This window comes from Ammospiza caudacuta, chromosome 25, assembly GCF_027887145.1.
Source record: "Ammospiza caudacuta isolate bAmmCau1 chromosome 25, bAmmCau1.pri, whole genome shotgun sequence".
Lineage (NCBI taxonomy): Eukaryota > Metazoa > Chordata > Aves > Passeriformes > Passerellidae > Ammospiza > Ammospiza caudacuta.
The window spans coordinates 3122354-3149352 of NC_080617.1; the positions used below are offsets into that span (position 1 = coordinate 3122354).

Genomic DNA, 26999 nt, shown 5'->3' on the forward strand with positions numbered 1-26999 from the left:
GGGACAAACCCTCCTGGGGCAGCTCCAAGGCTCTGGAAACCTTTTCCTGCCCTGCAGAGCCTGCAGGCTCAGCCCAGGCTCCCCAGGTTTCTCCAGGGCTGGAAGGAAGCTCAGTAACTTCAGACTTTGGAGCTCCACGTCTAAACCCACTGTCAATACAGCTCACAAGTTTTTGCTAGCTTATTCAAGACTGGGAGGTTTTTTGCTTCAATCCTTTCCTTCCCTCCCTCCAAGCAGGCAGAACAGAGCAGGCTCCTCACTCAGTTTGTTACAAATGAGCATTTAATGACCGAGTCAGTTGCACAGTTTTGGCCAAAACAAACATTTCAGGAGAAAAAAAAGCCCACAGAGATGTGCTGCAGCTGAGGGAGGATCTGACCCTGCCCCAGGATGGCCAGGCCAGGGCAGGAGTGGGCAGCAGCAGAGCACTGCAGCTGAGGATTCCTGCCCAACAGCTGGAACTGGCACACGAGGAATGCTCCAAGCTCTCCAGGCTCACAGCAGCTTTACAGGAATATTTAAAACAAATGAGGATTAAAGCAGGGAGATCACTGGGAGGGACAGGACAGGGCTTGGTTTGGTGGCTCAGCCAGGTCTGACCGTGCAGCTGCTGCAGTCTGAGTGTGCAACATCAGACAAGGGACACACTTTCCTTCCTTTCTTTGTTCCTTTCTCCTCAGTCAAGGGCCACACAGGGCAGGGAACCAAGGCAGCTCAGCCCCACACAGCTGGACAGCAACACCCAGGCAGGGGTGGTGATCCCCTCCCTCAGGAACAGCCCTTGGAGGAGAAGGGCTCCTGCTGCAGAAGCCCAGGACATGACTGCAGTGAGGACAAAAAGGCAACAAAAAGGCTCCACTGCAATCCATGAAAAAGCACCAGGAGCTGCTGTGCCCCAGGCCAGGGACACAGTTGAAGGCAGCAGTGGAAGTGGTTCAGTGGCTCACTCTGTGCTCACCTGCCCCTTGATGCAAGGGGTTGGAGTTTCCCAGCCCCAGGAGCACAGGGAGGGCTCACAGGGACCCCTCAGGTCTGGGTTTCCCTGGCAGCTTTGTTCTCCTGCCCCCCAGCCTGATCCCAGCTCATCACATCCCTGCAGTGACACCTCAGCCAGAGCTGAGCATGTTCCACACTAACACTGTTCCAGGAGGATCCTCCTGGTTACAAATTCATAGTGACAATGAATGCACCAAGAGCACCAGGTTTGCAAATGCTACTGAAAAAAAAAAAATAAACAAAAAAATCATCCCCTTCCCCCTTTCCCTGAAAAATAAAAAAAAGAAAAACCAAACCAAAAAGGCTGCATGAAGCTGCAGCACAGCCCAGCTCAGCCCCAAAATCTTGTGCCATCCATAATTTCACCAGTAAGTAAAGACTGAGGAGGGAGCAGGAACACTGGAGAAAGCAGCTCCACTGTCAGTGTCCAAGGCACCCTGGTGCCAGGCACTGCCTGCCCTGGGAAGGACTTGTGCCATGGGATTCCCCTCAACACAGCAAATCCCACACCCAGCTTGCCTTGACCTCCAAGCTGCTGCAACTGAAAAAACTGAAGGAACTCTGCCTTTGTGAACTCTCCTCCACAAATAACCAAGATCTATAGAGAAAATAAAGGAAGGACAGAAGAGCTGAGGAAAAAAGGGACAGGATCTCAGAACAAAAATTATAAACCCATAAGTTAGGAAAGCCCAAAGCTGAGGGTGTTGAAGCTGCTGCTGTAAGAACACCTGGAAAGCCTAATGGAGACTCCTCTGTGCAGCAAGGACACACCTGGGGAGAGAAAAGGAGCAGGAATTACTGACAGGGAAGAGCCACAGCTGGAACTGCAGAGCACTGGAGGCAGAGTGTGACACAGGGGCACCTCCAAAGGCACTGAACTGCTGCCCTGGCCATGGCTTCTTCCACACAGAGCACAGGGAGTGAGCACAGCTCAGCCCCAGCCACCACCAAAGCAGCGTTTTCACTGTGCTGCAGCCCCGATTTGGGTGACACAAATCCCAGGGGATACTTCAGTGAGACCAAGGCTCAGAGTATCTTTAGGATCAACATTTACAGGGAGAATTAATCCTTCAGCTGTTGGTGTTGCGGAGCAGCCCAACACCCAGCAGTCACATCTGGTCCCAGTGCTGTGCCCAGGGATGGGGAGCACTGCTGTGCCAGACTGGGGCTGACCCTGCTTCCCCCTGCAGGTCACTCTGGAAGGGGAGGAGGGAAGGCCTGGAGCTCTCCAGGGCCCTGGCACTCAGCAGTGGAGCCCACACACCCACTGGGTGTGCAGATGCTGCTCAGCTCCTGCAAAATCCCCTCACAAAGCAGCCAGAGCAGGGGCAGGTGTCACATCCATGATACCCACTGCACAGAGGGAGGATGCAAATGTAAACTCTGTTTTGCTGGTGCAGTCTGAGTGCCAGGTTTTAGTGTCTTCTCCTTCCCAGGACTGTTTACATCCAGTTTTCACATCCCTGTAACACCTGCAGCCCTTACAGAGCAGAGCTTGAGCCCTAGATCTGACAGACCTCCTGTCCCACAAGATGGACACAATGGATACTTCCAAGATGTTCTTTTACTATGGTGAGGGACTGCAAAATACTGAATTTCCTAAACCCAGGAACCCCTTATGCAGCTCTGCCCCCGTTTCCAGGAGTGCTCCACTGGTGCTTTTATCCAAATCTAACCCCAAATTCCTCTGTGTGTATTTCTATTTTATTGTGTGTCACTTTGCTAAGGGGACACCCATCCCCAGCTGTTCCAGAGAGGCAGCACCCAGCCCTCAGCACAGCTGGAACAGATCTAAACTGTGCTAACACATCTCAACTGTGAGCACCAGCACATCTCATGGTCTCCATTATTTCTACCAAATAATGTGGGAATCAGTTGTCAGGAGCAAAGATTGGCCAAGAAATTTTTTTTTTCCCAAAGGAAGAGGCTGAGATAATGAAACATTACCAGGAATCAGTCGTGGTTTGCTGAAGGGAACTTCAGCTCTGTTATCTCCAGGTCAGGGGAGCTGCTGCCACTCCTGTCACTGTAGGTGTCCCTGCAGGAGTAAAGGATTTGGGGTCAGGAAGCACAAGTGCTTTAAGGACAGATTAATTAATTAATTAATGTGGGATGCTGCAGCACGGGGAAAACTTCAGCTCCTCCGCTGCAAGGAGCCATTTCAAACTCAAATGTGCAAAAGCAGAGTTAAAATATCCCTCCAGCCTTGGAGGCACTGAAATGAGAGTGCTCACACATGAAACTCCCCTGGACCACACCTGAGCACTGTGATGTTGAACCAACACAGGAATCCTGTGGTGCAGCTGCTCTGCAGCTCAGCCCACAAAGCCCACACCTGATTTTTAGCATTGCATTTGCCTGGGTTTGATACAGACACTGCTAACTCTCCTCAGCATTTGGTCTGGTTTTTGTTTAGTGCCTGTCAGCACTCAGCAAGCCCTCAGTGTGAGGAGGAGAACAGGTCAGTACCAAATGCTTGTTATTTCTTGCACAGTCCTGAGTGCCAAAGGGAATTGCAGGCACTGGGGAACAGCAGCACCATTAAATCCACCCAAAACACCACTTGCTTTGCAAACTGGAACAAAGAAAGCTGAAGTCAGCAGGAAAAAAAAAATAATAAGAGGCTGCAACCACCAGGGCCTGTTCTTTAAACAGGAACAAGTTTCTCATGGACCAGGGCTTGTTCTTTAAACCATCAAAGGTTTCTCATGGACCAGCCTGTACATGGGACTGTGAGGAATGCAGGGAAAAGCCCATAGGTCTCCAGTCATGTAAAAGAGCAGGCCCAAGCTCAGTTTCCCCAGAGCCTGACTGATATAGCACAAGGCTGCAGATCCTCTCCCTGAAGCCAGGGCCTCTCTGTGGCCCCACAATCAGCCCCAACACATCAGATGTGAGCTTTGAGAACAGAAGTGGAAAGAAGAGGGTGCAATACCAAGTTATCCCCAGGAGCTCTGTGCCAAGAGGATGCTCTGGGCTATCCTGCAGGAAGCAGCACTGTCCTGTGCCAGCTCTGACTGGGGTCTGTGTGAAACCCACCTGGGGGAGAGCCTGCAGCCCTTCTGCAGGTAGTGGGTGAGCCTCCCTGCAGATGCCAGGAGGAGCCCAAAGTATGGGGGTGATGGCTTGATGGGCCTGGAGAGGAACTCGGGGTGATACTGAACACCAACGAAGAAAGGATGGTCTGAAAACAAACAAAACATTCAGGTCAAGGCTCTCAAACTTGGGGCTGAGCTGCAGGTGAAATCCTCTTTATGCTGTCCATAAATGGAGAGACACATGGGATTTTATTTTTACCATCATTTATGGATGGAATCAAGACAGTCTGAATGGTCTCACGTGAAAGAAAAGCTGCTCCATTCCCCTCCAAACGCTTTCCCTTGTCCATCCCACACACACAAACCAGCTGGTTAAGGACTCACCTTCCAGCTCAACCACTTCCATCCTCTCTCCCTCCTCATCCTGCCCCACAAACTTCAGACCTTGCTCTTCAAAACACTTCTTCAGTTCTGGATTGACCTAGACAATCAGAAGCAAGACAAGCCATGATCTCTTGTGTCTGGATTACACAGGATAGCTCAATACCCACATGAGAATTTTTACCTCAAATCTGTGTCTGTGTCTCTCTTCCAAGAAATCATGATCTCCATAGAGCTTCCCTGCAGAAGTAAAATGTTCCTTAGAGCAGTGATCACAGCTTTTAACACATCCATTTGATCAGCATCCTTCAGAATCTGCCACTTCTGGAGGGGATTAAATTCCCTGATCCCCATTCCCCAGCAGAACAGTCTGTGAACAGCTGCCATTCAGGGATGCTTGAACATCCCCAGGCCTCACTTCCCCAAGGAAACATTTCCAGAAGAGGCAAGAAGAGCCTTACTCATGATTGAATTCTTGGTTTGGAAGAGTGTCCTCCTCTTGCCAAGCCTCATTGTCCCACCCATTTGCCCAGGATTATGTTCTGGCATGTCTATGACCTGTGGAAAGAATTCAGAGGGAGGTGAGAATCAGGGAGAATTAACAATAACAGGCAGACTCTGACACATAAAAGGAAAAAAAAAATCCCACCAACATTCATGCAAAAAACCAAGGAAACCAGCCCAAGAACACTGTCCTGACAAGGCAGACCAAGAGAACTGGGGTAGCTGCCCAAGTTGTTCAGTACCTATGGGAGGTTTGTGGATATTCAGAGAACTTTCACAGAGGAAATTGCCTCAGTCAGAGTTTACACAGATTGCACACACCAATACTGGGCTGTTTATTGAACTGCATTTTAAACAAACAAGCAAATTTATGGGGGAAAAAATGAAATCAGACTTGCTCACTCTTTGATAAATAACACCATAAGCTGTTTTTGGTAACTTCCTCAACTTTGAGGAAGTCAATCATTGTGGCAGACCCTGGAGCAGAAACACAGAGCTTCCACAATTGTTCCCAGGAATTCAGGTCTGTCTGCAGCTATTATACAACAGTTAGAGTTGGAAGGGACCTTAAATCCCATCCAGTGCCACCCCTGCCATGGCAGGGACACCTCCCACTGTCCCAGGCTGCTCCCAGCCCTGTCCAACCCTGAGGGATCCAGGGGCAGCCACAGCTTCTCCTGGCCATCATGCCCAGGGATGTGCAGGAAAGTCAGGTAAGGCTATCACAAATAAATCACCATAAACTCACCACTGGATGAGAAGTTTTGGGGTCAAACTCTGTTGAGTTGGCATCTGCAAGGTAACATTCAGCAGTCAGGAGCACAGAGTGGCTCAAACCATGGCATCACCTCCAGGAGCTGCTGCTCCTCATCCCCAGAACAGCCCAGGCAGCAGGAACAGGGCTGCCAGCACTGTTCAGTACCAATTTCAAAGGCTGCAGTTGTAGGATAACCCACCCTCATTCAGGTAAAATCTCACCCTCAAATACAGAAATAAAGGCAGAGAGGGGGAAAGGAGCACAGTGGTCTGAGGAATTCCTTTTTCCTCACCCTCATTACTGCAGAGAATCAAAGAGGCTGAGAACTCAATTTAGCACTCTCTGAAGGGAGCTGTGTTAACAATCCAAGCAGAGGGGCTCAGAAGACAACTCCACTCACTGAAGGAGCTGCAGCTGCTGACTGCCTGAATTGCTTTTTGGGCTTCATTGCCACTGGCTGCAGTGGGAATTTGCCATGGTGTTTCATTTTCAGGAGCTAAGAACCTCATGTTGAGCAATAGGAAGTTTTCTGTCATTTTCAGCATGACTTACTCCTTTGATTTTTATTTAAATAGGGCAAGGAAATTGCTCTTTTTAAGTTGAATTAGCAAAAGACATAGGGATTTTTACAGGTCTAGGTAAAAAATTAAACTGACCTATGAAAAACTTCAAATCACAGGTATCTAAAAAAGTCTAAAAAGTATCTAAAAAAGTCACAGCAACCCAAGAAATGACCAAAGGCAGGAAGGGTTTTGTGCCATTACCTCTCCAACCAAGGACACTACGAGCAAACTCCACCACTGCCAGCTGCATTCCCAGACAGACTCCTGTGGAAGGACAGACAGGACATGGATCAGGTCAGGACAGGGACCTCTGAGCCCTTGCTGCAAGCACACACACCCTCACAGAGGATCCTGAGCCAGAGGAAAACCTGGATGAGGCAGATCTTTGGGATTTAGGGCTCTGTAGTCCTGACAAGCTTCACTTCCCTCCCTTTCCCACCCCTCTGCTCAAACTCCAGTTTCTCACCACAGACACTTCACTGAAATGCAGCCTTGGATTTCCTGGTGCCAAGATCACCACAGCCTGATATGAAACATCCCCAGACTGCAATCCCCTCATTACACACTCCCTGTCAGCCAGCCCAGCCAACTGTGACCACTTCAGAGCTAAGCAGGGGTGAGGCTGCACTGCCTGCTCATCCCACACACCAGTGAAGATCAGGGCAGCTCCTGCTGCAGAGCAGTACAGACACCTTCAACTTCCTTTCCTTTATTTCTTATGGATGAAACATTATTCTCACCTAAAAAGGGTTTTTTCTGTTTCCTTGCCCAGGAAATAGCTTGGATTTTGCCTTCTGTCCCTCGAACACCAAATCCACCAGGAACCAGAACTCCACTGCATGAGGATGAAGAGATTCCATTCAGCATGGCTGCCCCAAACCACAAACCCACAAATCACCTCCCTCCCATAAAATCCTGGCCTTGCAAGGCCTCTCTGCCCTGAAAAGGGCTCTGAAATAGCCACGTGGCAAGGCCAGGCTGCAGCAGTCTCCACATGAGCTGTCACATAAAGAGGGGGAAATATTTCATAAATGCCAATTTTACCTTCCCAAAGAGAGATCCCAAATATCTCACAGGTTCCCATGCAGAAATGGTTCGTGCTGTGGGACTCACACACCCTGCCCCAAACGTGTTTGCAAACACATCACCCAGCCAGGCCCATGCTGACGAAAGCCCAGTGTGAGGTTGTCCCAACACCAAACTGCAGGAGATTCTTTGTTCTGCTCTCACTCCAGTCCTGAGGGGTTACAGGCCCCACTTGTTCTTGTTTTTGTGCTAATTCTTGGCACTCCTCTGCATACCAATGCTTTTCCCCCTCTCACACTATTTATTTCTGAAGAACTTGTTACCCCATTTACATCTTCCATCCTCACTCTGGCTTCACCAGTACCTTTCCTTCCTCCTGATTTCCTCTGTTTCCACTTGATCATGCAGGTGTGCAGATCCTCACCAGCAGGACCATTCCCCCGACCTCCCTCACTTATTTAACAATTCTCCATTTAACACCTTCTCCTAAATGTCCCTGAGAGGTGTCTGGGGCCTTGTCAGAGTGTGCTGAAAACAGATTTATCAGACATTCTGCTGAAAACAGATTTATCAGACATTTTCCAAGGAAAGGCCCACAGCAGAACTTACTCAGCACCACAGAGCTTCTGCCAGGCCTCGTGGTACCTGACAGGCTCCTCCTGCAGAGTGTCTGGCTCCAAGTCAGCAGAGTCAATGTACTGGGAAGAAATCCAAAAAAAAAAGATGATGAGATATTGAGACAGCATCATTCCTCCTGGAAACCTCTGGGTTTGTTTCCTAATGGATCCTTTAGTTTTTTTCTGGGCTGATTTCCCATCTGTTAGCCAACAAAACTCCTTTCCTCACCCCCCTGTTCCTGGTGCACAAACAGAACCCATGGTTTGTGTGTCCTCCCCTCTCTGCAGCCCTGCTGGGACTCACACCAAGCCCCTGAGCCCCAGCCTGTGATGGTCAATGTGAGGAAGGTGGGAGCATGGGGCTGTGCAGACACAAACCACCACACAAAGAGGAAAAAACCTATCCCTCTCTCATCAAATAAACATCTCCTTCAAGAGGCACTGCAGAGGAAATAGGCTATGGTGAAATAGGCTGCTGTAATTAAAGGGTGTTATGACAATGGAAAAAACCCTGCAATTTTTCCATTTTCTCATCTCCAGCATTCCAGTACCTCTGAACTTCTGGATGGTCTGGCAGGCTGCTAACCCTTTAAAAGAACAATTTTGTCCTCCTTTTTTGTTTGTTTTTTGGAAGTTGCAAAACTACCAATCAGTTCTTGAAGTAACTACAGTTACTCAGTTCTCCCTGCACAAGGCTCACAGAGCTCACTTCACTCCTGAGCCACTCAGACACAGCTGTGCCAGGGAATACCCACAGATCCACGTGCAGGGTTTGCACTTTACCAATCTTGTTTTCCTTATTTTCACCTCTACTGATTTTGGAAGTTGAAAGGAAACCCTGACCTAGATCAGCACTATTAAAAAGCAATCACCTATTTCCATCACTCACTGACATCATGGAACTGCTGGGCATTTAGAAATCTATTGAAATGAAAATTCAATTTCTAGCAACAGGTAGAATTCATATTTCACCTCTTCAGAGCATCCAGCTATGACCAAGACCCCTGAAAGCATCTGTGCATCCAAACCAGCACGAAAACCTTAGTAAAGCCTGAGGCAGGGGCATCATAAAACCTGAGTACCACAAGGTTAACAACAACAAAAAAGATAAAACAACAAAAAAGATAAAACAACAAAAAGGATAAAACAACAAAAAGGATAAAACAACAAAAAGGATAAAACAACAAAAAGGATAAAACAACAAAAAGAATCACTTATAACAAGTGTCAGAGAAATGAGAGCAGAGAGTGCCACCTCCAATCCATCCACCACTGTCACAGTGGAGTTTCCATCCATTCCAGCTCACAGGAGGACAGGCTGCTTTGCTCTGAAGCTGCTTTAGGCCTGATAACAGCTGTTTTAAAGCTCTTATAATCAAAACAACTGTTTTGATGCAAGGATAATTTGGATGTTCAGTGGCTGAATCACTTCTCCCTTTCTGTCTACAGCTTTGTGAAAATCCGAGTTAGGATGGGCAGCACTGTAGGTGGAAGCAGGATGGGTTGGAGTTTTTCCCCACACACGGACCCAGCCCTACCTTGATGTCAAGTTTGTGGTTGATGGCCAGGGCAGAGTGCTCCAGGGCTTTGATGACAGATGCATAGGAGTCAGAAAATTTGGTGTATTTGCCCACCAGGGCAATGGAGCACGTTTCAAGCAGACGGTCGTACCTGCAGGACACCAGAGCACACGGGTTATTCCAGCAGCAACAGGACAGGGGTGGAATCTTCCATTCTCTTCAGCTTTCCAAGGAACAAACAAACTTTTCCTGCTCTCCTCAGTGTGTCCAGCAGAGCTGACGTCCTTGCAAGAGTGACCTTTTACAATAATTATGATTTAGAAACATCAAAGCGAGATCAAACCCAGAACAATGACTGAGGAAAACACTTGCAGAAAGCCACACATAAATTAACTCCCCTCTCCTGATGATGAAAAGCCACTCTGAGCAGATCCAAGCTGCCTTTTCAGGAAGCTGTATTAGATTCAAAGGCTGCAGTGAACTCCTAGGAGAGGATGAAAGCACAGCTTGGTGTATGTTTGTACTGCACAGCATCTTCCCACGCTGCTGCTGAGCTCCTATCAGCAGCTCCACACACAGAAAGCATTTCTGCAGCCCTGAGGCTGTGCTGCCTCCACTCTCAACCCCCAGCACCTGGCAGCACAGGATTCACACAGAATTCCTGGCCACAGCCAAGAGTTTGTTTGAAGTTTCTCTCAGAATTGCTAAATAACTTCAGCCCAGCCGGTGACAAGGGCATTTCCCATCAACAAGAAATGTTATTGGCAGGGCTGGCTTATGTCAAGGAAATCAAGGAAAGCATCTACATCTTGAAAATTAATTTATTTTAAGAAAAAACATATTTAAGGCTTCAGCTGACATTCAAGCACTTTCTGAAAAGACTGTATTCACTATTTCCCCATGAACTGTGAGTCTATTCCTCACAAGAAAAAAACCCCCACAATTCAGTTCCTCAGTTTCAGACTCCAGTGTCCAAGGAGTCTCAGAACAGGTACCAAACTTGTCTCACTTGCCTGAAAGCACTCTCAAAGATATTCTTTGACACTCCTGACATCTCCATATAGCTACAAAAGGATTTCAACACTTTGTAATGTTACTGAGAGTTTGGGTTTTTTTTTTAATAAAAAGGGAGGGCAGAGCTGTCCAGCTGTTAATAACTTCAAGAGCTTTTAATAACTGCAAGCTGGGTTTGACTCAGACAGTAAACTTCCAACAGAAGATAAGGATCTCACTAAGTTTATCTCACAGGATTTTATGGAGAGAAGGCTGAGGGAAGTGGGGTGGTTCAGCCTGAAGAAGAAAAAGCCCCAGGGAGAGGGAGACATTATGGAAGCCTTCCAGTAAGAGGATTTATGAGAAACTTTTTAGTAGGGTCTGTTGTGCCTGGACAAGTGGTGATGGTTTTAATCTAAAAGAGGAGAGATTTAGGCAGATATAAGGATGAAGTTTTGTACAATGAGAGGGGTGAGGCACTGGCACAGGTTGTCTGAAACCCATTCAGTTGTTTTAGCAGCACAATAATGAATGAAGTTCAGAGCAGCTCTTGCAAGCAAAAGAAACCCAGTTGGAATAAAAGTTCCACGTTCTAATCCAGTCAGGGTTTCTGTCTTCACCTCCAAGGGTCTGCAGGATCATCACTGCATTAAGGCTCAGCTAAACAAAGCAGGAGGAACAGAAATTGGAGCTGTAGGATTTTTGGTTTCATCCAGCCTGACATGTCTGAGATAACACATAATTTTCATTTCCATTTGAAAGCATTAATAAAATTTTGCTGGTTCAACATGAATGCTTTGGGAAGAACCTCCCACAGCAGCTGTGGAAACATTCAAAGTGCAGATGGGGCTCTGAGCAAAAGTAAAAATCCAATGTGAGCATGTAGACTTGAGAACAGGAAAAGACACACATTATCTCAAACAATCAACAACCAAGAACAGAAATAAATCCTGAAGTGTGCTGCAGTGTGCCCAGCAGTGCAGCTCACCTGTCTGCCATCTCCTTCCACTTCATGAGCATCCTCCTGGGCTGCCTCTCGATGGGCAGGTCCAGCCTGTGCCTGAAGTAATCCACAACCCCCTGCTCCTCCAGCAGCAGAGGAACACGGTAGATGGAGGAGACATCATGGACACAAATGACCTGTTCAGAAAATAAGGATATCGTTACAACAGCCATCCAGTGCCTGTACAATCATTTTTATTCAGATAGTCAGAGAGTTCCTCTAGCAGAAAACCATATGACCACCTAAACTTCCAGATAATAACATTTTGAATAATATAATGTAGCCATGATATTTTCTGAAAAATCCTTTCCTTAGGATTTTTCCTCCTGAGAAGCTGTGAGGCCTCAGGAACAAAATGTAAACATTGATTATCTGCTGCTGTGGGATGCAACAGGTGCATCTGTGATTGGCCCATGTTGGTTGTTTCTAATTAATGGCCAATCACAGTCAGCTGGCTCAGACTCTGAGCCACAAACCTTTGTTATCATTCTTTCTTTTTCTATTCTTAGCCAGCCTTCTGATGAAATCCTTTCTTCTATTCTTTTAGCATAGTTTTAATATAATATATATCATAAAATAATAAATCAGCCTTCTGAAACATGGAGTCAGATCCTCATCTCTTCCCTCACCCTAAGACCCCTGTGAACACCACCACAATATAACTATCAGTAGTTTAATACTGGTTTGCTTATGCTTGAAAAAGCCATTTCTTCAGCACTTCCAAGGCATTGCTGCTCCCTGGAGCCCCTTGGAAGGGGTAGAACACAGTAACCCAGCAGGAGAGTCAGCTGCCCAGCACTTCATGTGAGCAGCACTCAGCAAAGTTCAAAGAACAGCCCAGAGAGGCTCCTGTGATGCAGAATCACAAATGAAGCTCCAGACAAACTGCCACAGGCACAGCTTCCCCCTTCCCTCACTGTCCTTCCTAACCAGGGCTCCCAGTCTGAGTGAAACCCAGGGCAATCTGTGACCCCAGTACACTTTAAAGAGTGCCCCTCATCCAATTTGGGATTACACAATTATGAGCAAAGAATTCTTAGGTCAATGAGGAAAATCTACATCAACAGTTCTAGTGCACTGAAATGGGAAAAGATGGCTCAGGACAAATGTCACCTGTACATTAATAATGAACCTGTACTTTGAGGATCCAATCCAGACTGGCAGAACTTCTTTAAATCCTCATTTTGGCAAAATCCTCAGTTTTAAAATCCTCATTTCTACTGACTCAAATGAAAGCAGAGTTCAGTTCTGCACCAGTCAAACCTCTCTGGCTGCACATTTTCCTCTTTTACTGCTCACTTCTCAATCCAAGTGCAACAGCAGTCAGAGCAAGAACTACACAGAACTGCATTAAACTTCCTGGAAAGGGACAAGAGCCAACTGATTCTGAATTCCTGGCCAACAAGAGGTAGATATTTTACTGATGACACATCAACATTATTGCCAGCAGTGCAGTGCTTGAAATTGCAGGACTCAAGTTTGGTCTTGCTATAGAGCAGATTAATGAAAATTACTTGACAGAACATGGGATTGTGAAGTTTTATACTCAGTCTTTCACAAAAAGACAACATTTTTCAAGCTCCAGCTGGATTGCAAAGTGCTAAAACTCAGTCTACACACTTCTGACTATTTTCCAAGGTCTACCTTAGAGTGTTACAAGTCTCAGTATAGAAAGAATCGTGCAAACACGGAATTTGTGTATATCACAACCTTCAAGTGAAGCACTGCTTCTCCCAAACACCATTCCAACCTCTCTGAGAAATCTCTCTTCCAGAATTCTTGGGCAGAACAATAATATTGTGAAAAGAGCAGAAGTACAGTCATATATCTTTTAAAACTGATTTTGGGTAATCTTTTCACCTCTAAATACTGGAAAATCTTGTTCTATGTTCACAGAAGGAAAGTGGAACTATAATTAAGGTTAAAACAGTGATTCAGAAATCATCGTGGATTCCATAGAATCTTATACCAATCACCTTACAAGAAAACCTGGGTGCTGGTACAACAAAGAATTGGTTTAGCAGCAGGTTCATGTGTCAGGAAGGGAGGCAAGACAAAGCAGCAAATGAATTATGCAGCTACCAAAACACAGAGCTAGAACTGCTGCACTAGACAAAACTCCCTCAGCATCTGACAAGCAGCTCCAGTATTTACTGCAAGGAAGCACAGACAGCAATCCTCACCTGTTCTGGTTCAACATGACAGAACATGGAAATCTTTTCTTTTACTGAGGTATCCAGTGGAGTGGAGCACCTGCAAACAATCTAACACAGCAGCAACATCAGGGTTGTGATGCAAACAGAAACACTCAGGCATTCATAAAACAAACCTCTAGAAAGAGCTGTCTTTGTGCAGCCTCTGATTTGAGAAAAAAAAAAAAAAAAAAACACAATTCAGTTTCTTTTCCTTATTTATCACCACTATAGAAGAGTTCTCATAGAATTACTTAGACAAAACTGCTGCTGCCACATGCCAGGTTTTTACATTCAAAGCCACAAACTTTAAAGTTACACAAACCTTACCAGATCTGGAGAGAGCCCGAGACCTCTGAGCTCACGAACACTGTTCTGGGTGGGTTTGGTCTTCTGCTCCCCTGTCGAGCTTGGCTGGCCAGAGAAGAGCAGTGGGTGCATCAGATTGTGATAAGCAGCAATGATTCAGCAGGTTAATATCTCAGACATCTCATAAAAACTTTGACTCAGTTCTTGGACAATTCACTTGAACCATTTAATCCCCAGGACTGAGAGCAACAGCAGGAACCCAAATTCCAATCTGCCCACTGGAGTGCAGGAAGGAGAGGGACAGGACCCTAAGGTTTATCCACTGCTTCTTCCAAATACCTAATTTTCGTATTTCTGATTTTTCTTTATATTTCTTTATCGCCTGGCCTGGACAGAAGGGGGAAAAGGGACAAGAGAACAAAGATTGATCTGCACTCCATAATTATCAATCTGCTCTGTCAAATCCAAATCTGACACAAGAAATGCTCATGCTGCATTTCTGCAAATCCCAAACCTTTATTACACATTTACACCCTTTGAAAAGTTCTTTTTAAATTCCTGTGAGACTGTTTAAATACATCAGCATATAATCTCTGCATTTCTTCCAGAAGTTTATAGGTACACAGAAATACAGAAGTAACAGCACTTAAGCATTTCAGAAATACCTATTTAGGAAATTTTGGACTGAGGAAGGTTCTGCCCACCAGTATGTTTCAGGTCCTTACCTGGGGAACCAGGCTGACATGAATGTTGCAGAAATTCTCTCTTTTGGCCTTGAACTGGAACTGGCGGAAGGCCTCGATGAACGGCATGCTCTCGATGTCACCCACGGTGCCCCCGAGCTGGCAACACACACACACTGGCAGTTACTGCCAAAACCTGCCCAAGGTGCACACTAGAGACATGAAAATACACATCATCTACTCCAGGTGCTATTCTACTGTCATCATTTCCCCACAAATCAAAAAGCCACAAGAAAAACAGCTTCTGCTATGGGCAGCACCTCAGAGGCATCGGCTTGACTTCTATTTTCTAGTCAGAGAAAAGACTTAGATGTGAAAATTATGGTTTATGAACATTAGGTGGCACTGAGAAGCAAAATTTCTGTTAAGTTTTAGGACTATACAGAGTGGACACGTGCAGGAACAGATGCAAGACAGACAGTGCCTCCTGGGTACCTGAGATCTGGGCCTGTGATCCTGGCACACAAATTGGCTGCAGGCAGAGTCCAAGTCACCCTGACCTGGGCTCTGTGACAAGCTCCCTCTCCTGTGTTAGCACATCCCAGCAGCCAGCTCAGCACTGTCACAGCCCTCACCCTGCTCTGTGTCCTTCTGGCAGCAGAACCAACACAAACACCCTGAGAAGTGCCACCACTACCTTGTGCCAATTCCTGCTGCGTGTCTGTGCTTGAACTGGTCACTGGGAGGAGGAAAGACAACTGAGCCCAGAGGGGGATTTACCTCCCCTCCCTCCATCCACCAAGGGAGAAGAGGGCACAGCACAATTAACTCAGACTGGAACACTGAGCTAAAAAATTCATTCTGTAGGTTAATTCATAGAATATCCTGAGCTGGAAGGGACCAATGAGTCCAGTCTAAAACCCTGCACAGACCCCCCAGCAACCCCACCCTGGGCAACACTCCTGGAGCTCTGGCAGCCTCAGGGCTGTGCCCATTCCCTGGGCAGCCTGGGCAGTGCCCAGCACCCTCTGAGGAAAGAACCTTGCCCTGATCTCCAGTCTAAATCTCCCCTGACACAGCTCCAGCTGTTCCCTGGGGTCCTCTGGGGCTGCCCCTCATGAGGCAGCAATTCAAAAGATTAATAATTGAAATTAACAAGGGAAATTTTTAACCCATTCAATAACACACAAAGTTGAACATTTCTGTAAAGAAAAAATGCAAAATATGCATATAGATCAGCTTACTGCAAACAAGAAACAAAACTATCTACTTTTAAAAAGTTACAAACCTCAATCACACAAACTTGGGGTTCAATGCCATCTTCATCCACAGGAATCCGTGCCTGCCTCATTACCCATTCCTGTATGGCATCTGTGATGTGGGGAACAACTGGAAAAGAAACCCAGGCAAGGGTTAAAGTCCCCACACGTTTCTCCCTCTTAACTCATTAAAGAGCAAATTACTGACAATCACTGGCCAGTGCTCCCCATAGGGCTTGAGCAGGAATTTTTGTCTTTAAAGAACTGTGCATTTTTGAAGTGATTATTCTTGGCTGTGATTTTCAAGGGCCTTGGCAGGAAATTGAACCCTGCCTTAATTTAAACACACGTAAGCAACGTTTCCTTTAAGCTGAAAGAGTCAAGCACAAACTGTTCTTTGCCCTAAATAGAGAAAGTAACTCTCTTTTTAACTGTTTGTAAAAGTCCTGATGTCAACCAGCTGTGGAGAGTGATTAAAAAGGAAAGGGACTGATCTGATACTCAGAAATCCTTTGGGTTTTCTAATGACATGAGTTAACAAAAGCATTTACCATTTTAACCAGCTAAAAAACAACCCCAGTATTGGTCTGAAGTCTGTTCACATTTATCACTGGGTACATTAGACAGCTGGACCCAAGTCCAGCACAGTCCAAACACAGGCAGGATGGTGCAGAGCCTCAAGCAAAGATGAAAGGCAAAAGCATCCAGCCAGGGTTGAAATATACAGAATGCACTTCTAGGCACCAGGAAAGTAGTTTTGCCTCACCTTGGACCGTTTTGCCAAGATAATCTCCCTTCCTCTCCTTGTTAATGACATACTGGTAGATCTTCCCCGTGGTCAGGTTGTTGTCTTTGGTGAGTCGGATATCGAGGAAGCGCTCGTAGTTGCCGAGGTCCAGGTCCACCTCCCCTCCATCATCCAGCACAAACACCTCCCCTGCAGGCACAGAAACAGGCACACGTGTCGGGAACATAAGGAAACTCCTTCCTTGATTGCCACAAGTTCAGGAGTAGCGAACAGAAGTGAAAGCCTTTATAACCGAGAGGAGCAGCTCTGGGGACCGAACCCCTTCAGGCAGCAGCAAGAACAGGCAGAGCACATCTGTGCTGCAGGCACAGCAGCCGGCCCGCAGTGCTGGCAGGCTCAGGAGCAGGCACAAAGGCTCGTACAAAGGAAACGATTCACGGCAAGGAAAGGCAGCCCCGGCACCAGCCGACACCGAGCCCGCGGGGCACCCACCGTGCTCGTACGGAGAGAAGGTGCCGGCGTCGATGTTGATGTAGGGGTCGATCTTGATGGAGGTGACATGCAGCCCGCAGGACTTGAGGATGGTGCCGATGCTGCTGGCGATGATGCCCTTGCCGATGCCCGAGATCACGCCGCCCGTGACCAGGATGTACTTCATCTGCCCCGAGCCTGAACACGACAGACACCGACCGGCACCGCCTCAGCGCGGGCTCTGCCGGGGGAACGCGCTCTGGGCGCTGACATTGCTGACAGCGGCCCCCGGGCCGGTGCGCTGCCCGCTGATATCTCTGACAGCGACCCCTGGGCCGCGTCCTGCCCGCCGCTGAGGGCCGGTGCCCTGCCCGCTGACATCGCTGACAGCGACCCCCGGGCCGTGCTGAGGGCCAGTGCCCTGCCCGCTGACATCGCTGACAGCGACCCCCGGGCCGTGCTGAGGGCCGGTGCCCTGCCCGCTGACATCGCTGACAGCGACCCCCGGGCCGTGCTGAGGGCCGGTGCCCTGCCCGCTGACATCGCTGACAGCGACCCCCGGGCCGTGCTGAGGGCCGGTGCCCTGCCCGCTGACTCCTGACAGCGACCCCCGGGCCGTGCTGAGGGCCAGTGCCCTGCCCGCTGACACTCCTGACAGCGACGCCCGGGCCGTGCTGAGGGCCAGTGCCCTGCCCGCTGACACTCCTGACAGCGACGCCCGGGCCGTGTCCCGCCCGCCGCTGAGGGCCGGCGCGCTGCCCGCTCCTCCCGCCATAAATTCCCGCCACCGCCGCCCGCGTGGCCCCGCCGCCAGGCCCGCGGGGTCCGCGTAGTCCCGCTCTGCCGCCCGCCCTGGTCGTGTCCCCCCCCTCAGCGCTGCCCGGATGGTCCCGCCCGCCGCTCTCACCTGGGGCCGCCGGGCGCACGGACAGCGCGCGCGCGGGGGGAGCGGGCGGGAGGTGCGGAACGCGCGCGGTGCGCGTCCCGGCCGGCTCGACTGGGAACCGCATGAGGCCCAGCTGCGCCTCTACGCATGCGCGGGGCGGGGCGGGCAGGGGGCGGGTCCAGAGCCTGAGGGCGGGGGCGTTGCCGGCGCCGGGATAGCCCCGCCCCGGCCCCCTCTGCGCCTCATGGAGGGCCGGCACGGCCGTGGGATCTCGGGATGAAGTGGGGTGGAGAAAACCTTTACCATCATCCAGTCCGACCTATGAGCTAACACCTCCTCATCATGTCCCCAAGTGCCACATCCACACCTTTCTTGAACGCTTCCAGGGATGGGGGCTCCACCGCTGCCCTGACAGTCTAGGCCAGGACAATCTTTCAGCAATGAAATTCCCGATATCCACCCTGAGCTGCCCTGGCCCAGCCTGAGGCCGTTCCCTCTGCTCCTGTCCCTGTTCCCTGGAGCACAGCCCGACCCCCCCGGCTGTGCCCTCCTGTCAGGAGCTGTGCAGAGCCACAAGGGCCCCCTGAGCCTCCTTTGCTCCAGGCTGAGCCCCTGCCCAGCTCCCTCAGCCCCTCGTGGGGCTCCAGACCCTTCCAGCTCCCTCAGCTGTGCCGGAGGTGGATTCTGTCACTGTTGGCCACATTTTCTGCTGTCCGTGTGTCCTGCCAGCACATTTCCCCAAGGACATGTCCCCTGGGTGTTGATAGCTCTGTGGGCAGAGATGTCTCTTTGCTTGCTGGGGCTGTCCCCTCGATGCTGGCACTTGGTGACCCTGCACAGGAGTGCAGTGCCTGCTGCCCCCTTGGAGGAAGCGTTTGCTTTCAGAATTACCTGGCCATGCTCATTTGTTCCTCCACAAAGCACTCTTCCTGTTTTCTGCTGTCCCGCAAGTAGCTCCTAAGTGGGAAATTAAAAAACAAAACAACATTTCCAGCACCTTTTCTGCAGAATGGTGGCCACAGGTTTGGTGGCAGTGAGATGGGTGACAGCAGCAAGGGCTGTGTGTGCTCGGGCTGTCACTGTCACTGCCTGGTGGCACATCCTGATAAGGCACAGGGAGGCTGAGCTCTCCCTTTAGACATCCCAGCTTTTCCCATTTCATGAGTGAGGCACAAGATAAGTGTCTTGTAGCTGAAGGGAAGTCCATTCTTGTGGAGATGTGTGTAACCTCGATGGGAGCATTAACTTCAGCACACACAAATCCTCTTCTCAGTGCCTCATTAAAGGCCTCAGGGCTTGGACATCCCGTGGTGCTCAGGAGAGAACTGCACTCAGTGGGAGCTATTGTGAACATTAAATGGTGTGGAATAACAGTGACCCAGAAAAGTCAGATCACAAATATCTCAAGTTATGCAAAATTACATCTGCTTTTTGCTGAAGTGGGTGAAAGTGTACGTGGATGTGTTTCACCCTTAATTTTTCCCTCAGTAAGTTTTGCCCTCGCAGTGCCTTGTTCTCAGCTCTCAGCAAAATACAGACTGAATATTTCCCTTTCAGAAATGTGAAATGAGATGAAATGGATCTGCTCTGTTTATTTAACAGGATTTGATTCACAACAACTTAACTGGAAAACATTGCTGGGAGGACTGGCATAGCTGGGGGGAATGTTAATATGTTACTGGGATTATGCAAGGAATGAATAGACTGGAATCCTCAAACACTCACTTGTACTTCCTTGCAGTTTAGGGGCCTATTTGTAAGGAAAGGCTTATTGTGATGTTACATTAATATAACATTAATGACAGTGATAATAATAAATTATATATTATGTATGACAGTCAGGACAGCCTCCCCTTACATGGTCCCTCCTGAAGGTGACAGGGTGACCTGTTGCAACAAGATTTTGAGACTGAAATACCATTGTCAGGCAGTGACTCCTTTCTGTGACCTGTGAAAGAAGTGGCACTCCTGCACTGGAATGTTCCTGACAGAATATCCAGGAGCTTGCAGACCCCTGTGGGGCTGCCACCCCACCACTGGGCAGCACTGCAGAGAAAACACTTTGTCCTTATTGTTACCAGTGTTGCTTATCACCACAGGTGTCTGATGTGTACATTTAACACTCATATCATGGTGCGTGGGTGTCAGCTCATGCTCTTCTGACTGATTCCTACTCCAAATGCCCTGCACATGCCCCAGGTGGCAGCAGTGTGGGTGAGGACATCCCTGTCACCATCTCCATCCATGCTGACCCCATCCCTTGTTAGCAGCAGAGGGCTTTGCAGAACTCTGGTATCACCAAGGACAGACAGCACACTTGGAATCACAGAATCCCAGGATGGTTTGGGTGGGAAGGGACCTTAAAGGTCCTCTTGTTCCATCCCCTGCCATGGGTAGGGACACCTTCCACTATCCCGTGTTGATCCAAGCTCTGTCCAGCCTGGTCTTGAACACCTCCAGGCAGAGCATCTCATGTGCTGGGCATTTCTGTCTCTGAGTACCTGTGAAAAGCTGCAAAATCTTGGCTGATTTTTAAGTACAGAATATTGCAAACAGCTAAAAATCAAGGCGTGGGGGTGATTGTCATATCACCATATTCACCCTCTGTGACTGCTGAAGTGGTGATGAAATAGTTCCTCCTGTGACCCAAAGCCTTCTGAAAGGCTTCTTCAGGGGTTTGGGGTGGAAGTTCTTTCTTAGCAATGCTGGTGTGTACTGTCTGAGATAGGATAGGGGACTTCCTTCTGTAGAGGTGACTGTAAAACTCCCCATTTTTAGGTTCTCCTAAGCAGCTCCCATCAGCACATGGTTCAAAGCCAGGATCCAGTGCTTGAACACACTGGGAAAGCTGTTCTGTGTTTGGTTTCCACTGTGTGCTGATCACTGGGTTTCACCTCGTGATTAATATAAACTTCACAGGGGTGATGTGGAATCACTGTCAAGCACTGTCCAGTCCCACTTGCACACAGCAGGATGCTCCCTGTGAGCCTTCTGTATGGCTCCTTGAAGTCTCCATTTGCAGGATTAATCAGGGTTTGTGTAAAATGTTCAAATCCTTTTACTAGTCTACAGTTGTGCTCTGAACTGGATCAAGTTTTCATCTAAGTGCAAAGTAAACACATCTGTTACCCTGAGCAACCAAAGGATCTTGAATAAGATAGAAAATTATGTAGGAACAAGAGCTGTTACTACATGTACAGAAGCACAAATCTGATGAGGAGCAGCTGAGAGGATGAGTGACAGAACAAGGGAAAATGGTCTCAAGTTGTGCCAGAGATTCAGGTTGGATATTAGGGAAAATTTCTTACTGAAAGAGTGGTCAGGCATTGGCACAGGGCACCCAGGGCAGTAGTGGAGACACCATCCCTTGGAAGTGTTCAAAAAATTATTAACTGTGCCACTTCGTGATATGGTTTGTGAACAGGGTGGGAAGAGGTAGCACTTGATGATCTTGGAGGTCGTTTCCATTTTTAGTTGTCTTGTGGTTTTGTGTCTTGTGGCAGCTATTGCCCTGCTGCACTCTGTCCTCTCCGAGATCTCCACTAGATGGTGGAATGCGCCAGTAAAAGAGTTTGTGCAGTAACAAAGGGACACCATCAGGCTGTGATGGCACCCGTGGGGATCTCAGAGCTGCTCTCAGGACCAGATCCTGGAGCACCACACGTGCCCTGCGTGTTGGGGGGCATTTGGGAGCACCCCTCTCCATCAGTCTCTGCGGTGCCATCCCAAAGCCGCTGGGACTAAAAAATTGTGATCCTTCCACAGGTCTTGATTCTTTCAGAAAGGGAGATTTCACCTTCAGGCCTCTTCCTCTCCACTTCCTTTTCTCCACGGAGAAGAGCTGCCTTTTTCCTAGGGGGCAAGGAGTGAACCCTCTGGTGTGCTGCAGAGCTCATCCGTGCCAGGAAGGGAATGTTTTGGCTGGAGGACTGTGAATAGGACAGCATGTCACCAAAGGGAGGGGTGGGGAGGAAAAGTTCTGCAGGTGCAGAAGATGTGTGATGGGGATTAAAGCTCTCAAGTCTGTGTGATGGAGCAGTGCTGGCCTTAGACACAGTGCTGAACTGAAATCAGCTCTCAGCCCTCAGCCCTGAGACGTCATGTCACAGTTCTGTGCCTCAGTTTCTCCTGTGTAAGATGGAGTCAAGGATTCTGACCTTTTGGGAACAGTCTTTTGTTATCTACAATGAACTGGGTGTCAGAGCTCTCTGTTTTCATTACTGACTGGTGGGATTGTGCCCTCTGTACCTGGAGCTGGGGAGTTGAGGCTTTAATTCCACTCATGGCACTGTCCAGAGCAGGGGACTGAGCCTGCACTCTCCTGGTTCCCTCATTTCAGTTAGAGCTGCATGTCCTGCACACAGCAAAGGGACATGTGCCAGAGCCAGCTGCTGCTGAAGGGGTGACAGGAGCTGCTTGAGCTGCTGTCACTGTTTGGCCAGCCTGCTGGGGGTGTAGGCTCTGCAGAACCTTCATGTCTGCAGAAAGATTCATGCAGATTTGATGAGTGGAGAAGCTGTAGAAACAGAATTAGATTAATTAATTAATTAATTAATTAATTAAACAGAATGTTTTCCTTTAACAAATGAAGTTTCCTTCTCTGAGGGGACTGTACTGGTGGTGGTTTTGCCCCCTTTCCAGGAGGAAGTGTCCCTGCCCAGAAGTTTGGAACAAGATGTCCTTTAAAGTTCCCTCCAACCCAAACCATCCTGTAATTCTGTGATTCTGTAACACCTTTTTTCTGAGGACAGAAGCCTCACAGACCATCTGAAGCCTAAGGAGTGCCCTCAGTTCCCCCAGTGCTCTGCAGGAGTGCATTTCCAGCTCATGCATTCTGGAGAGGCCAAGCCAGCTGCCACAGAGTGTGTTACAAAGACATGCAAGGACAAGAGGCAGGATTATCAAGAGCTGCTTCTCTCTACCTGCATGACTGAGCAAAATTTAATTACCTCTGCTCTCAGGAGAGCTGCCTGGCCCTTGTACATGAACCACGAGATTAAGGTTTGTAACGATTTGCAGTGCTGTGACAGGTCTGGAAGCCCTGCAGCCTGTAGGGTGCCTCTAGTAGAGACCAGGGGAAGCTGGGACAAGGACTCTGTAGTGAGTCATCCAAGAAGAAGAATAGTGTGGGGAAAAGAGACCTGTTACCCACAGGAAGCATGCTGGTTGGCTTTTCCATTCAATCATCTGCCTTTAATGTTTTTAGCCTGTCATATTTCCATAGGTCCATTTTCATCTGCCTCTTTGATGCTGTGAGCTTGACTTTCTGTGGGTTTTCTCTGGTACTCAAATCTTCATTCACTGACTGTTGTGTTTGTATTTTCAAGTCTTGTGTTTGTATTTTCAGGTCTTAAGTTTGTATTTTCAAGTCTTAAATTTTATCTGCTGTCAAGTAGCACCTTCTGTTCTTATTGGCCAAGGAGACTAATTGTTCCCTGTCTTTCTAGCAGCAGCAAGGAGCCATCATAAAATTATCTCACAGAGCTGCTCTTCAGTCATGGTTGTGGTAATGAACCAAGTGTTGAAGAAAAGGCTTGGTCCAGAGAGCTGAAGGGATGGGGTGAGAGATGTGCAGGAAGATTTGTTGAGGTGACCTCACCCTGGGATGTCAGGGTGTGCCTGTAGGTTCACAAACAAACCCAAGCCATCCCTGCTGCTTGTGACCTTGTCAGTCACACCTGTTTTGATGTTGTGATAAAGTGCAGGACAGGTTGCCTGTCTGGGCATTTGGTAAATGGGCAGAATTGCTGTGGTGGGACCTGCATGGGGGCAGGAATGTCACTGCCAGGCACAGAACACGGTGTCAGTGCTTAGAAAAACAATGCACTCACCCAGGCAGGGACAGGTTCAGCAAACCTGGAGAGCTCTGCAGGGCAGGAACACTCAGCAAAGCACTGAGGTGCCAAGAGGCAAAACAGGTTTTGGCCTCACTATTTGCCACGTACCACACATAAACAGAGTGTGGCCAAGGTTTACATTAATGCCAACCAAGTGTGCCAGGCCCAGGGCAGGAGGGGAGGCACTGCACAGACACACAGGGAGGGGTCTCATCTGTCCCAGAGTTCATATTCTCAACAGAAAAGTCAGGGAAAAGAATAAATGTGATTTTCTATAGTATTTTCCTTGAATTAAAATACACACCAGTGTAGTAAAAGCAGGGCAACCCTGACGAAGGGAGAAATTATGCATCTGACTCCATTGATATCAGAAGGTTAAATAATTACTATATTATACTATATTATTCTATATTACACTAAATTTGCTAAGTACTTAACTTTACTGTACAGAATTTTGTGACTGTCAGCTGACAGTCCTGACACACATACATGGATTTAATTGGTTAATGATTTAAAACACTTACCGTAGAATTTAATTACTAATTTCTTTTAGGTAAACAATTTTTACAATGTATCCTACTTGTTCTAAAACACAGGAGCAGTAAATGAGATAAGAATTGTTTTTTCCTTTCTCTGAGGTTTACAGAATGTGAATCCCAGAAAATCCTTGGGAAGTTGTGCCTTGCTTTTCTCTGTGAAAAGAAATGCACCCACACACCAGGGCCATTGTTCCCCCAGCACCTTTTTGGCTCTCAGCACATCTTAAAATTGATCCATGAAGGACATTTTCAGGTAACATATGAAAAAGTCCAGGACAGAGCTGAGCCCTCTCCTCACACATGGACTATGAACCATCTGGTCAAGTCCAGGTTATCACACACAGAGGCCACCATGGCTAGAAAATCAGCTGGGACCATCCATAGGAGACCTGTGTGTCACAGCAAAACACTGTGAGGGAGCACCAGGATCCCAGAGGAGCTTTGGGGGTGTGACATTATACCTGTCCCTAATCCAAGATGCTTTTATGGATGTGTCAAAGACTGGAATTTTTTAAAATACTGTTTCTCTGCCACAACTGTGAGTGTCCCATCAGCTCACTGACCACACAAAACAGCCCAGCTGGAGTTCATTTAAAGCTCTGCTCAAGTGCTTCATTTTTCCGTCTTTAAATCTGTACTGACAATATTTGCATTGTAATGATTGAACTCTGCTTTCACCTCAACATTTGCCTTGCAGCAAAGGTGAATTCTGCATAACCAGAGAATATCTGAGTCTTCCCATTTTCTGGGAACAGTCTCACCTCAGTGTGGGACTCAGCTCTGTTCAAGGCATAAGGGAGCTGCTTTTTCCCAATACTACACAGGAAAGTTTGGAGCTGCAAACAGGTAACAGGGTGCAAAAAGTAAATTTTAGGGACTAGGATCAGCCAGGAAGCTCTCAGAAAATGTTAGATTCTCCCAAAAGTTTGTAGATGCCTCTGAAAAAAGAGAGAAGAAGACTTTTTTTTTATACAGGCAAGTAGTGACAGGAAAAGGGGAAATGGTTTTAAATTGACAGAGGGAAAGGTTAGATGAGATATCAGGAATAAATTCTTCCCTGTAAGGGTGGTGAGGCCCTGGCACATGGTACCCAGAGAAGCTGTGGCTGCTCCATCTCTGGAAGTGTCCAAGGCCAGGTTGGATGGAGCTTGGGGCACCTGGGACAGTGGAAGGTGCCCCTGCCCATGGCAGAGGGTGGAGCAGGATGAGCTTTCAGGTCCCTTTCTATCCAAACTATTCCATGGCTCTGTAATTCTGTGATCTAGGAATGAAGGCACTCAGTGTTTGCTGGAGGTCCCATAGGATTTCTTGTCACAGACAACTTTTATGAAAAATCCTTTCCTTAGGATTTTTCCTCCTGAGAAGCTGAGAGGCCTCAAGAACAAAATGTAAGTATTGATTATCTGCTGATGTGGAATGCAACAGGTGCATCTGTGATTGGTCTCATGTGGTTGTTTCTAATTAATTGCCAATCACAGTCCATCTGACTCAGACTCTCTGGCCAAGACAGAAACCTTTGTTATTGATTCCTTTTTTTTCTATTCTTAGCTAGCCTTCTGAGGAAATCCTTTTTTCTATTCTTTTAGTATAGTTTTAATATAATATATATAATAAAATAATAAATCAAGCCTTCTGAAATGTGGAGTCAGATCCTTGTCTCTTCCCTCATCCTCGGACCCCTGTGAACACTGTCACAATTTCTGAGAGAGTTAAGGGGTGAGAACTGATCTCCATGTTTCACTCTGCAACACAAATCTGACAAGATCACTCTCGTGCACAGAACAGCTGACACAGACTCACACCCAGTGTCCCTTTCCCTCATTTTTGGGGCTTTTTTGTCTGTAAAAAAAGGTGGAATCCTATTTTAGGAGCAGAGCATATGTGACCACCAGCAGGAGAGAGTGTGCCACCAGCACAGTGATGTGTGGGAGCTGTGGGACCCAGCCTTGGCCTGAGAGCAGCAAAGCACAGCTCAGCACAGGCAGAAGGAGCTCCACTGACAAAGTGCTAAGCAAACAGAGGAACTGGGGTGAGGAAAGCAGCATGAGCAGAGAGGTGGAGAAGCATGGAGCAAACATGCAGGCAGAAGAGTTTCCAGGGCAGCATTGCTGGCTGAGAAAGATGAGGTCCCACAGTGTCACTCCTGTGAGTCTCTTCCTGGCAAGCTGGGTGAGAGGAGGAAAGACACAAAGGCTCCAGAGAGAGGATGAAGGAAATGCAGGATGACACAAAGCCCTGAGAGAGGAGGAATGCCCTGGGGGGTTCCTGGATGGACTCCTATAAAGGTGAAGCTAAGCTGGCAAGGAAACCTCACAGAGCAGCTGAGCTCATGCTCTGCCCCAGCCACATGCAGGTCACATGCCAAGGGGGAGATGGCATTTCCATGGGCACCCCAGCATCCAGTTGGGAGTTTTTGTCACTGTCCACAGTCAAAGAAATCCAACAAAAAGCATTGCCTCTAAACAAGCAGCCTCTGGCTGCAGCAGGTGACAGGAGCAGGGTGCCAGCAGAACTGGGGGGTTGTTTCAGGAGCTGGATGGGCTTTGAGCCACCAGATCAAACACATAAAGCCCTGGGTAAAACATTTGGGTGTGTGCACTGCAGGTGTAGCACAACACAGGGTATGAGTGAGCAGCACAGCCCCTGAGGACAGCCTGTCACCACCAGTGACATCCCTG

The 26999-nt window shown here is 48.1% G+C and overlaps 1 protein-coding gene across 1 annotated transcript; it reads right to left on the bottom strand.

Annotated features, from left to right (window-relative positions):
• Positions 1-288: 288 nt before the first annotated feature.
• CTPS1 (CTP synthase 1) lies at positions 289-18053 on the bottom strand. The gene is made up of 19 exons (XM_058819684.1): positions 17967-18053; positions 17081-17257; positions 16607-16777; positions 15870-15970; positions 14624-14740; positions 13920-14003; positions 13581-13661; positions 11383-11534; positions 9420-9552; positions 7875-7963; positions 6980-7074; positions 6441-6503; positions 5668-5711; positions 4877-4973; positions 4600-4655; positions 4419-4515; positions 4036-4180; positions 2944-3034; positions 289-1767 (listed from the first exon to the last, which is right to left on the bottom strand). Exons 2-18 carry the CDS (start codon positions 17244-17246, stop codon positions 2950-2952), a joined length of 1776 nt encoding a protein of 591 aa, XP_058675667.1. The 5' UTR covers positions 17247-17257; positions 17967-18053; the 3' UTR covers positions 289-1767; positions 2944-2949.
• Between the last annotated feature and the right edge of the window lie 8946 nt (positions 18054-26999).

Excerpts from the sequence above, each read along its gene's own strand:
- CTPS1 (XM_058819684.1), bottom strand. The coding sequence starts at position 17,246 with ATGAAGTACATCCTGGTCACGGGCGGCGTGATCTCGGGCATCGGCAAG. Across the intron at positions 6,504-6,979 it reads ACAGAAAAAACCCTTTTTAG|GAGTCTGTCTGGGAATGCAG; the intron begins GTGAGAATAATG and ends GTCCTTCCACAG. Across the intron at positions 4,181-4,418 it reads GGAAGTGGTTGAGCTGGAAG|ACCATCCTTTCTTCGTTGGT; the intron begins GTGAGTCCTTAA and ends GTTTGTTTTCAG.